The 12979-nt window shown below is 32.7% G+C and overlaps 1 protein-coding gene across 1 annotated transcript; it reads right to left on the bottom strand.

Annotated features, from left to right (window-relative positions):
* Positions 1 to 10876: 10876 nt before the first annotated feature.
* LOC105770140 (uncharacterized) lies at positions 10877 to 12490 on the bottom strand. Its single transcript, XM_012591213.2, has one exon. The coding sequence runs from the start codon at positions 12395 to 12397 to the stop codon at positions 11030 to 11032; it is 1368 nt and encodes a 455-aa protein (XP_012446667.1). The 5' UTR covers positions 12398 to 12490; the 3' UTR covers positions 10877 to 11029.
* Between the last annotated feature and the right edge of the window lie 489 nt (positions 12491 to 12979).

Genomic DNA, 12979 nt, shown 5'->3' with positions numbered 1-12979 from the left:
GAATTGGGGTTTTGTACTTAAATTCTGAATATAAAAGGCTGTATAGTAGTCTAAAGTGACTATATAAAGTGTTATTGGAGGAAAAATTTGTTCAATTAAAGTGTTAATTGAGTAGGGACTAAATTATAAAAATTATAACTTTTGGGGTAAAAGTGTAATTTCAAAAATTGAAGGGCATAAATTGCGAAGTGAATTAGTATTGAATTAGATGCTAATTAATGGAAAACTTTATATTACAGATCAGGAATTCGAAGATAAACACGAAAAATAGAAAATATCAAACTAGTCCCTAAACTTTTACAACTCTTACAAATTGGCCCAGGTAAGTTCATACGGCTGAAATTTTATGATTAATTGTTAATTTGGAAATGATATATTGTATCAATTCGTATATTTTTGTTGAATTATGATTATGGTAAAAAAATAAAAAAAATGATATTGTTAGTTCAAATTAAGGGGTACGCAGGATTGAGTACATACGTTCGGTAATCAGTGATGAATTGATGAATAAGTCCATGGTGAATCCATGACAAATTGTGAAAAGTAGGTATGGTGTTTCAGTGAAGAAAACCATACTAAGTTGTGAAAAGTAGGTATGGTGTTTAAATGAAGAAAACCATACTGAGTTGTGAAAAGTAGGTATGATATTTCAGTGAAGGAAACCATACTTAGTTATAGCATTGTAAAAGATTCAAGCAAATCGTGGCACCGGGCAAACAATGTACTCAAATCCGTAAGACGATCCTTAATTTGACAAGTATTTAAAAGTGCAATTAAGCTAAATGTTGGAATATAAGTTGACATCTATTATTGAGTTCAATTGAGTAAATTCATTGTTTGAGATTGTGATTGGCAGGAAATGTTGAATTTTTATTTGTTTATTAATATTGTTAGTGAAATTTTGGTAAGATTTTATTGTGAGCCTATGAACTTACTAAGCTTTCTGTAAGCTTACTTGTGTGTGTTTATTGTTTCTTGTATATTGACGTATATATATATGTTCGGAGGATCGGATCTACATCAACGATCACACTATCCAGATTTACCCCGGTAGATTTTGTTAAACAACTTTTTGATTTATATGGCATGTATAGGGACTTAGTCATTTTGTGTGTATGCTTATGATATGGTGGAAATTGAATTAGAAGCTGAGTGAGATATGAAATTGAAGCTGAATGAGTCTATTTTTACATGAAAGAAATAGAGAAAGAAAAAGAGTTATATATTTTTAGATATTTGAATTTTAGCGAGACAGGGTAAGAATGGTTTTTGAAGTCCCATGTTCTGACTTTAGAAAATCATTAAAATTTATACAGAAAGAATTATGAGCTATAATTGATATGTATAGATTATTGAGTGAGTCTATTTTCAATTAAAACAAGAGGAAGCACCATATGAAGTCTGTACAATGAGATAATTGATTTTTAGTGAACAGAGGTCAGAACCTTCAGACAGTGAAATAGGAGAGACGTTAACGAATAAACTGTACTAATTGGCTAACCCAAAAATTCTGGAAATTTTATGGTATGAAGATATATGAGTCTAGTTTCAGGAAAAATTTAAAGATCTAAATTTTAAGTTTTGTAACTCGAGTTATAATTAAATTAGTGACAATTATGCAGGTGGACAGTTTTATTGTGAATGGTGAAATAAATTATTTTGATTTGTTGAAGTATTCGGAACATTTTTAATGTTCTCGGTTTTGACCCGAATCATTTCTGTTGTATGTTTTAGGGCCTCGAGTGCTCTTTTTAGGGACGTATTGATTGAACGCGAGTGAATTAATTTTAAAAGCAAATTTTTATGCTCCGTACTGGTAAGTTAAGTCAAGTAATGCCTCGTGTTCGACTCCGGCAAAGGTCTCGGTAAATTTTAATTTGTTAGCGGAATTATATGTGTCAGAAATTGTGAAATAAATAAATGTAACACCATTTACCCAAGACCTAAAACTAGACTTATATATCTTCTTACCATAAAATTTCCAAAATTTTTGGGTTAGCCAATTAATACAGTGTATTCGTTAAAGTCTCCCCTGTTTCACTGTCCGACGGTTCTGACCACTGTTCACTAAAAATAAATTATCTCATCGTACATACTTCATATGGTGCTTTTTCTTGTTTCTATTGAAAATAGACTCACTAAGGAATCTATAGATATAAATTATAACTCATAATTATTTCTGTACAGTTTTTAATGATTTTCTAAAGTCAGAACATGGGACTTCAAAAACCATTCTTACCCTGTCTCGCTAAAATTCAAATATCTAAAAATATATAACTCTTTTTCTTGCTCTATTTCTTTCATGTGAAAATAGACTCATTAAGCTTTAATTTCATATCTCACTCAGCTTCTAATTCAATTTCCACCATTTTTGGTGATTTTTCAAATTCACGTGAATGCTGCTGTCTAAAAACTGTTCCATTGCAAAAAAAAATTTACTCTTTTATAATTTCTTTGTATTAATTATCATTTAGGCATACACAACACCAAAACACGTTCTTATATAGTCATTTCAATATTTAATCATTATCAAATATTTAGTTACTATTCCTTAGCCATATCATAAGCATACACACGAAATGACTAAGTCCCTATACATGCCATATAAATCAAAAAGTTGTTTAACAAAATCTACCGGGGTAAATCTGGATAGTGTGATCGTTGATGTAGATCCGATCCTCCGAACATATATATATATACGTCAATATACAAGAAACAATAAACACACACAAGTAAGCTTACAGAAAGCTTAGTAAGTTCATAGGCTCAGAATAAAATCTTACCAAAATTTCACTAACAATATTAATAAACAAATAAAAAATCAACATTTCCTGCCAATCACAATCTCAAACAATGAATTTACTCAATCGAATTCAATATCAGATGTCAACTTATATTCCAACATTTAGCTTAATTGCATTTTTAAATACTTGTCAAATTAAGGATCGTCTTACGGATTTGAGTACAATGTTTGCCCGGTGCCACGATTTGCTTGAATATTTTACAATGCTATAACTAAGTATGGTTTCCTTCACTGAAATACCATACCTACTTTTCACAAGTCAGTATGGTTTTCTTCATTGAAACACCATACCTACTTTTCACAATTTGCAATGGATTCACCATGGACTTATTCGTCAATTCATTACTGATTACCGAACGTATGTACTTAATTCTGCGTATCCCTTAATTTGAACTAAAAATCTCTTTTTTTATTTATTTTTTTACCATAATCATAATTCAACAACAATATATGAATTGATACAATATATCATTTCCACATTAACGATTAATCATAAAATTTCAGCCTTATGAACTTACCTGGGCCAATTTGTAGGAGTTGTAAAAGTTTAGGGACTAGTTTGATATTTTTTCTTTTTCGCGTTTATCTTCGAATTCCCGATCTATAATATAAATTTTCCATTAATTAGCATCTCATTCAATACTAATTCACTTCAAAATTTATGCCCTTCAATTTTCAATATTACACTTTTACCCCAAAATTTACAATTTTACAATTTATTCCCTACTCGCTTAACACTTTAATTGAACAAATTTTTCCTCCAATAACACTTTATCTAATCACTTTAGACTACTATACAGCCTTTTATATTCAGAATTTAAGTACAAAACCCCAATTCCTAACTTTTTCACAATTAGGTCCTAAAAATCATTTTCTACTAAAATCACTTAATAAAATCATAATATAATGAAATTAAAACTTCAAATATATAATAATTCATCATTAAATTCCAAAATTATTCATGGTAACTTACAAAATCACCCATGGAATTAAAAAATAATGAATTCAATAGTTGGACCTAGTTGTAAAAGTCACAAAACATAAAAATTTCAAATAAAAAGCAAGAATTGAACCCACATGGTATAAAAATATGAGAAACCAGCTTGTTTAAGACCTCCTATGGCGTTTTTTCTGATAAATTATGAAGAAATCTCTAGAATTTTTACTTTTGTCTTTATTTTATATATTTAATTTGTAAACTTTCCAATTTTGCCCTTGTTTCTCCTTACTTTCTTGCTGATTTTTCTTGCCCAACCGTCTAGCCCATATAATTTGGGCCTAATTTCCTTTTAAATCCCTCCTTATTAGTCACTTAAGCTATTTAATCACAATTTAACAAATTTTACACTATTTTCAATTTAGTTCTTTTTAGTTAATTGACTATCCAAACGTTAAAATTTTCTAACGAAACTTTGTACTAACTCAATGACACTCCATAAATATATTTATGGCTCATCTTATGGGTTCGAGGTGTCGATACCTCGTTTTAGACCCAATTTACCTATTAAATTCTTTTTAAATCACAAAATTCACTAATTCAAGAATTCTTCTATAATCACACTTGTCTCATATGTATTTATTTATTAGATTTTAAAACTCACTGGTCAGATTTAGTGATCTCGAATTACTATTTCCGACACTATTAAAAATTAGGCTGTTACACAACCCTTCAAGTCTAAAATTCCCAAGGAGATGAGTTCTTTCTTTAAGTCAGGCACATGATTGACATCTGATAGTGTCCTAATTGTCCAGTCGTGCATTTTGATCTAAACAGTACCAATATCGGTTACCTTATTAGGTGAATCATTCCCCATGTGCACAACTCCACCTTCAACTAAACTGTATGTGGAGAACCAGTCCTTGTTGGGACATATGTGGAAAGAACACCGTGAATCTAGGATCCACTCGGACGTAAGCTCGGAGTTTTCACTTGTTAACACCAACAAGAAATCATCACCATTGTCATTAGCCAACTTAACATTAGCTAAATCTTCATCGTTGCTTTCAGTAGCCCTTTTATTTTGCAGTTTGTAGTAATCTGCCTTGACATGACCTAACTTCTTACAATAGAAAAATTTCTTGTCTCGCTTCCTTGATGTTACCAAAACTGAGACTTGCCTATCTGACTTGCTATCCGAACCAAACTCATTGTCGAGTTTGTCTTTGCTCAATAGATGACCCTTCACATCCTCGAATGAGAAATTATCTCTACCATAAATCAAGGTTTCTCTAAAAGACTTGTATGAAGGGGTAAATAATACAATAATAGCATAACATGACCTTTATCGTTAATTTTAACCTTAAAATTCTTTATATCATTCAAAAGAGTAATAAATTGATTGATGTGATCTTTAAGGTGCTTACCTTCATTCATGCGAAACGTGTACAATTGTTGTTTCAGCACTAATCGATTAGCCAGATACTTTGTCGCATAAAGGTTTCTAACATTTTCCATACAGTGAATGTCGTTTTCTCCATCAAAACCTCATGCAACACATTATTTGTTAGACATAATTAAATTGTGGATATAACCTTTTCATCTAACTTATCCTATTTTAATTTATCCATGTTTGCAGGCTTATTCTCTGTAAGGACCTTCTCAAGATTGCCCTGAATCAAAATTGTCGTCATCTGAACTTGCCACAAATTGACAATTTTGATGCCATCGAACGTATCAATATCAAACCTTGTTCCTGTCATCTCTGAATAGGTTAATTGCAGAAATCGAACTAGCTCTAAGACCAGTTTGTTGGGGATAAACCTGATTATGCAACAAATAAGTAAAATAACAAAGAAATTAAAAAGATCGAACACAAATATTTTACGTAGAAAAACCTATCCGAAGAGGATAAAAAACCACGGGTAAATATAATTTCACTAAAACGACAAAAATAATGAATACAAAAGATGGAGATAAAACTAAACCTTAAAACTCAAAATAAAAACCCTCAAAATGTAAACACAAAATTCTATAAAAGCTTGTAAAAGCTAATACTTAAATGTGTAATGGGTCATCTTTCTAGGATGGAAAATGGTCTATTTATAGGCTAAATTTGTTGGTCAAATAATATTAAAACAACCTACACTAATCAAAGTTTAAGTGTGAAACTAAAAACATAGTTTAAGTAAGAAAGTAAAAACAGGGTTTAACTAGGAGAAGAAAAGCTAAAAAATACGAGCCATAACTTCACAAACATATTAATTTGGCAATGTTGTTATATGCTTAGTTGTGTTTTAACATGCCAAATGATAGTTAGATTGAATATCAAATTGATTAGTTAACTATGCATTAAGTGATCAACGTATGTTTAATTTCCATTTTTGAACTTGCTAAGCATTCTATAAGCTTACTCTGGTTGTTTTCTTTCCCTGTAGATTTTTACCTTATAGAGTTGCCGAACCAGACCAATGTAAAGCTCACACTATCAACAAGACAGTAACTAATTTTTGAATCTTGACTTTGTGGTATGTATATAGGAGTAACATAATGTGCAAATGGTCATTTCGGCTAGATGATTAATGGCAATGTGACATGACTTCTTTTTGTAATATGTTTTTCATGTGACTTGGCAAATGTATGGCATTAGTCATGTTCAAACTAAAATAAGTGATGATATATGCTTATATGCTTTGATATGTGGAATGTTACTAAATGAGGTGAATATGATAAATAAGTTGATAAATGTTTGGAATTAACTCATTTGAATATGATGCTTGGAAGTATGCCTAATGTATGTTTTGTTTTGGCTCAATTAAAGTCATTTAGGCTTATAATGCTAAAAAGAAATGGTATAGATAAGCTTGTGATAAGCTTGTATGGCTTACTTGTATTGTTTAATGAATAAAAATGAATAATTGTCTCTAATTGATGAACATGCATGGAATGACTTGATAAATGATTGTATAAGAATGTAATAAACTTGTGTAGCATGTCTTGAAAGGTTTTGACAATGGTTGAATTGATATTTGGTTGAAACAATGAAAGGGATTGGTTAAAATCGATGGAATAGGTATCAAATTGTGCATTTTTTCCAAAAATAGGGATGACATCGCGACCACGAACTATTGACGTCACAACTTTGCCATCTCAGTGAATGGCGTTGTGACGAGCATAGGTGTGTCATCGCGACGTGACATATTATGATGGCCACGTCATGATGAGGAAGTGACGAAGTCGCGACATCGGCCTAAAACTTTGAAATCTTTACAATATGATCCTAATTCGACCTCAGGATAGAAAGAGAACTTTAGTAAGCTCATATAAGACACGATAATGAATATATATTGCATTACATGCATATATTGATTATGTTTAATTGTTTAATGATATAAATTGAATGTAAATGATTGTCGTTGTTTCAACAACCAATGTAGCATCTCACGACTCGGACTGGTGATCGAGTCAGGTATGGGTGTTTCAAGGATACTGTTGTATTATCACTTGAAGTAGTAATTGATACTTTCTTTGCTAAATTTGGATTACGCACATCAAGAGTTTGGGGACAAGGTTATGATGGTGCTAGTAACATGCAAAGGGAGTTTAATGGTTTGAAAAGTTTGAATTTAAGAGAAAACTCATCAGCTTTTTACATTCATTGCTTTTCACATCAACTCCAATTGGCATTGATTTCAGCAACAAAAAATCATATCTAGATTGCATCACTTTTCAGTTTGATTGATTCCTTAATAAATGTTGTAAGAGGCTTTTGCAAACGTCATGATATGCTTGAATTGCAATTTTGTGAAGTTTAAAAGGCTTTGTCAAATTCTGAAATTTGTTCTGAACGAGGATTAAATCAAAAGACAACTTTCATTCACCCAGGCAATACTCGTAGCGGATCACACTATGGTACGCTTTTAAACATTATCATCGTGTTCACTTCGATAGTTGATTTGCTTGAAATTATAATAGATGATGGGTTAACATCCGATCAAAAAGTTGAAGCTAATACATTGTTAGATTTGATGTAATCATTTGAATTTGATTTTTCCTTACATTTAATGAGACACGTGTTAGGGATCACAAATGATTTGCCAGAAGCACTTCAAAGAAAAGATCAAGATATCGTTAATGCCATCTTATTGGTAAGGATTTCAAAAGAACGGTTACAAAAGTTCCGAAAAGATGGATGGACTTCATTGTTTTCAGAAGTATCATCCTTTTGTCAAAAACATGATATTGATGTTCCTAATATGAATGATGACTTTGTTGCAAAAAGGAAGGTCACGGAGGAAAGCTCACAAGGTAACTAATATGCATCATTATCGCGTGGAGTTAATTTATATCGTTATAGGTACACAACTTCAAGAGCTTAACAATCGTTTCAATGAAGTAAATACGGAGCTGTTATTATGTGTATATTGCTTATGTCCGAATGAGAGTTTTGGAACTTTTGACAAACAAAGTTGATTCGTCTTGGTCAAATTTATTCATCTAGTTTTTCTCCAGTTGAAGTTCTTGCACTTAATAACCAACTGGAGACATACATTATTGACATGCGATCAAATAGGGAGTTCTCAAATTTGAAAAGAATTCAAGTTCTTGCTAAAAAGATGGTTGATACAAAAAAGAACATTGTTTATCCATTGGTATATCACTTGATTAAGTTAGTGTTGGTTTTGTTAGTTGCTATAAGTGTGGAAAGAGTCGTTTATGCAATGAAAGTTGTGAAAAATCGTTTAAGGAATCGAATTGGAGATCAATCGATGAATGATTGTTTGATTACATATGTTGAGAAATATATTTTTTAAAAATTGACAAAGAGAAAGTAATTTAATGGTTTTAACACATGAGAAAGCGTCATGGGCAATTGTAAAAAAATGTGTTATTCAAATTTATTTCATGTGCCGTTTTTTTTTAATTATTGTTTTAATAGTTTTGTAATAGTCTTATATTTAAGATATACATCGGTTTATCAAGAATTAATATTATGCATTAGTTTATATGACTTCTACAAATGCTTTAATTTTTGAAAAATTGGCTCCACAATCTAAATTTCCTGGCTCAGCCTCTGCCATTTCTTATTTTGTTTGTACCGTAATGATTTGATTCTATTTTATACTTCTTCATAAAACCCTTATTGTAATAATTTGATACTGTAATTCATTAGATATATTTATATTTAGACGTGATTTGAACTTGGAACACTTTCAAAAGAAATATTATATCTATAAAATATAGTAATCATATTTATAATAAAATCCAAAATCTATTACCCAAACAACCAAAATTTCAAAACCCATTAAAATATCATTTACTATGAGTAAAAATATCCACTAAGCTATTCTTTTATTTTTAAACATACGAGTATATTTATCACACACGTGTGTGATAAATAATTACTTTCAATAACTACCCTAAAAATAACCATTACCCTAAAAACCTAATTTTATTTTAAATATAATTACTTTCAATAATGATCGTTTCACCCACTAATGAGTGCGATAAATTCTAATAAATATGTATTATTTTATTTGATATAATATATAATGTACTATTATTTTTAAATATAATATGTTTTCTAATTTATTTTAAATAAATGGAAAACAAGATTCCATATTAACTAGTAAAACTTATCAAAATTAAATCAATTATTTTATTTTCAGGAATTAAGTCCATTTATTTTTCAAATTTAGAAATTTAAATTCATTTATTAATACTATTATTTTTTTGTTAAAATTGTTGGTTTAACGTTTTTAAATAAAAAATTTCGTTTGATATCCATGTAACTAAAAAATATCGTAATGAACCTAAATTTAATAAAGAAATTTAACAATGCTAATTATTTTTAAAATTTATATAATCATTTTTATTAGAATAAAGTAGTTAGACTAACTAATAATATTATAAAAGTTGAAGTATTAAATTATATCAAAATTAAAATATAGGTTAAATATAGGAATCAAATTGAAATTTAATCATTAGAAAGATTGAAATTAAAATTCACTCACTATGTTGTGATGTAAAAAAAGAAAGAAAGGGAAAAACTAGAGGTGCTCGTGGGCTGGGTCAGGTTTGGGCCGGGCCTAGAAAATTTTTTTGACCCGCATCTTAGTCCCAAGCCTAGCCCGAAATATAGGCGTGAAATTTTGTCTAGGCCCAGCCGGCCCAGCCCGAGAAAAATTCCTAACCCAAGCCCAGCCCGGCCCATTTTTTTAATAAACACTAAAAATTTATTTTAAAAATAAAAAAATAAAAAAATTATTTAAAATATTTTAAAATAAAAAATAAAAAATATATATATTTGTTATATAAAAAAGTGGTGCCCGAGGCCCAGCCCATTTTTTAAACAGGCTCATTTTTTTGCCCAAATCTATATTTCGAGTCTATATTTTTACCCAAACCCTCCCATATTTCGGGCGAGCCATCAGGCCGAACTGGGCCGCCAAGCCCATCAACACCTCTAGGAAAGACAATGGATAGGTTGTGGAAGGCTTTAGTACTTTCCTTTTATATATACTACCAACTGTAGGAAGCAACCGCAAGGTAGACCCGAAGTTTAGTGCGGTGTATTGACAGATCATCAACACAACAAAAGCGGGTATCATCTCAATTTTCTATGCTGCTTGATTTCGTGTGAGTTTTTAACCATTTTAATAATCTGAAAACAGAGAACCAGGCAGGATCATGTTGGTATTGTCACAAAATTCATCCATGTCCTCAAACATTTGTTTGAAGAACTTGATCTTGCCACAACTACATGAGCGACGAATCCAACAATAGTAATGCCCATGTATTTTTTGTATCGCAAAATAAATATCCATATTACATCCTTTTGGAATTTGAGTCTTATGGAAAAGAAGCGGAAAACATGCAAACTTGTGAAAATCCCAAAGAAACATGGGGCAACAATAAACATACAATGGTAACCCCAAGATCAGACAGTTCCAGCAGCGGTATAAAATCCCTCCAAACATTGGAGTGCTGAACTAAGAGGTAAGTTTGTTTTTACTACTTCCAGCAGTGTTTAAGGTTTGGCTTTGCCTAGTTAGCAAGAAGCTAATTTACAGAGGTGGTCAACCATTGTCAAAGATAACGCATTAAACACTAAAACACTCCTCAAAGGACCCTGATAAAATGAATTTGAACAGGTTCGATAAGAGATTAAAAAATTCGCCCGTAAAAGTCTTTGTTCTTATTCAAAGGACTATATTATTATATTTATAACATAATAAACAAAACAATAATATCATATACTTTTTAAAGAAAAATCATACCTAAGAAGTTTACGGTGGAGCCTTAGCATTCACGGCAACCTTACCGTCCTGATTCAACGCCGCGACACCACCTGTTGTTGCCGCCGGTGCCATCGCTTGGCATGGTGTTACCGTGTAATAAACCTGTCTTCCTGTCCCATCGTAAGCTACCTGTACATATCTTGACTCAGGAACCCCACCCTTGGGCTGCATAACTGAGGTTGGCACTGCATTGTAAACCGGCTGCTCCCTGTAAACATCCTGAACTACCCGCTGCAACCCGTAGTAAGGCTGGCCGGCGGGTCCGGTCACCTGTCGCAATGTTGGTGGCTGCTGATAAACTCCGGCCGCCGGAATCAGGTAAACCGGTTGGTCAGTTCCTTGGGCCAATGCCATGGCCGTTCCTGGATAACCGGCGGTTGTTACATGTTGCTCCGGAAAATATGGCGTCGGCATTGGCATTGGCATTGGCGTCGTACCTGATCCTGGAGCTGGTGAAGTGGCGATTTTATCTGGAATTTTGCAATGATCTTGAGTACTGCAGGTTCTAGGATTAGATTCATCCATTTTCCTTTGTAAAATGCCTAGATCTTGAGTAGCAGCAATGTGCATCCTCTGCAATTCCTGGATCTGTCTCTGGATCTCCGCCGGAGACAACTGGTCCGGTGCCACATACCGGTCCTCTGGTCCGCATTCCGATCCCGCAGTCACATCCTTCGCAACAACCTCTTGAACAACCGCCGTCCCCGGAGCAGGGACCGAACCCGGCAAATTCACCTTATCCAAACCAAAGAGGAAATCAGGATTGGCAACCGGCACCGCCGAAGCTGGAGGCGAAACGCCATCAATATTCTGAACCTGCAAAGAATTCAATGCGTCAACGAACCACTGCCGCTCAGACTTGGGTTCACTCCCACCAAGCCCCGACGCCACAAGCGGTGGACTCAACGGGAAGAAAAACAGCCTCAGCCTGGCCGGTTTGGCAGAGCCACGATGCAACCGATCGTATTCCAACATCATGTGATCAAGATCTTCATCATTCGTAACAGTAATCAACGCGTCAAGATCTTCACCAGGAAGTTGATACTTGAAACAAACCTCAGAATCTCCACCACACAATGAAGATAACTTAGCTATCATAGTGGAGAACTTGATGTTACGATCAACAGCCAAGATCTTCGTATCTCCACCGACATAAGCAAGCTGATTATCATGTGATCGCGGCTGGATTTTGCCCCCATAACTGCACAAAAACTTGACCCTATAGTTACCATTATTATTAGCAGTAGCATTGGTTGATGGCGGGTCGTCCCATGACTGGTTTTCGGAGTCGATTTCTCGAGAAATAGGCGAAGATTCACCGGATTCCGGATACGAAGAGTAGGAAAAGTTCTCCATTGGAGGAATTTCAAGAGGTTTTTTTTTTTGGTTGATTTTTTTGGCTTAGCCTTTAGGGTTCCATTTCAGAAATGAACAACGGCGGAAATTAAGATTTGATTACACTTTAATAACTATGTGGACCCATTGGAGGTTGGGTTGATTGAGAAGGGACATTATTCAAAATCAAAAGCAAATATTTTTAATTCCCCATTTTTATCCTATTTTTAAAAATATAAGAATATGCGTGAAAAATTCCACTCATCTCTGTATCATAAAAATCCACTCCCCTTTTATTCTGCCACTCATTATGCCTCACTTATAAACTTTTACTACAATTTTTTTTCTCTAAATTTGGATCACACATGGCCAATGACCATTAATTAATGAGTTCGGAAAAAACTATAAAGGATCAACCTTTGATGAGATTGATTAAGTAAATGTTCTCTAAAATAATAAAACCATTGACAAAACACAACATTCCTAATATCTCAACTGTACACACCATCAAATGAAGAAATAGAAAATTTTGACTTCTAAAATAACAAACCCATCCTTTATTCTTCTTGCTTACAGATTTGAGAGATTAATGGTAAAACACTT

The sequence above is a fragment of the Gossypium raimondii genome, chromosome 5 (assembly GCF_025698545.1).
Source record: "Gossypium raimondii isolate GPD5lz chromosome 5, ASM2569854v1, whole genome shotgun sequence".
Taxonomy (NCBI): domain Eukaryota; kingdom Viridiplantae; phylum Streptophyta; class Magnoliopsida; order Malvales; family Malvaceae; genus Gossypium; species Gossypium raimondii.
This window is presented reverse-complemented; position numbering and strand designations above follow the sequence as displayed.

Bases quoted from the DNA above. Each gene is read 5' to 3' on its own strand.
- LOC105770140 (XM_012591213.2), bottom strand. From the start codon at position 12,397: ATGGAGAACTTTTCCTACTCTTCGTATCCGGAATCCGGTGAATCTTCG.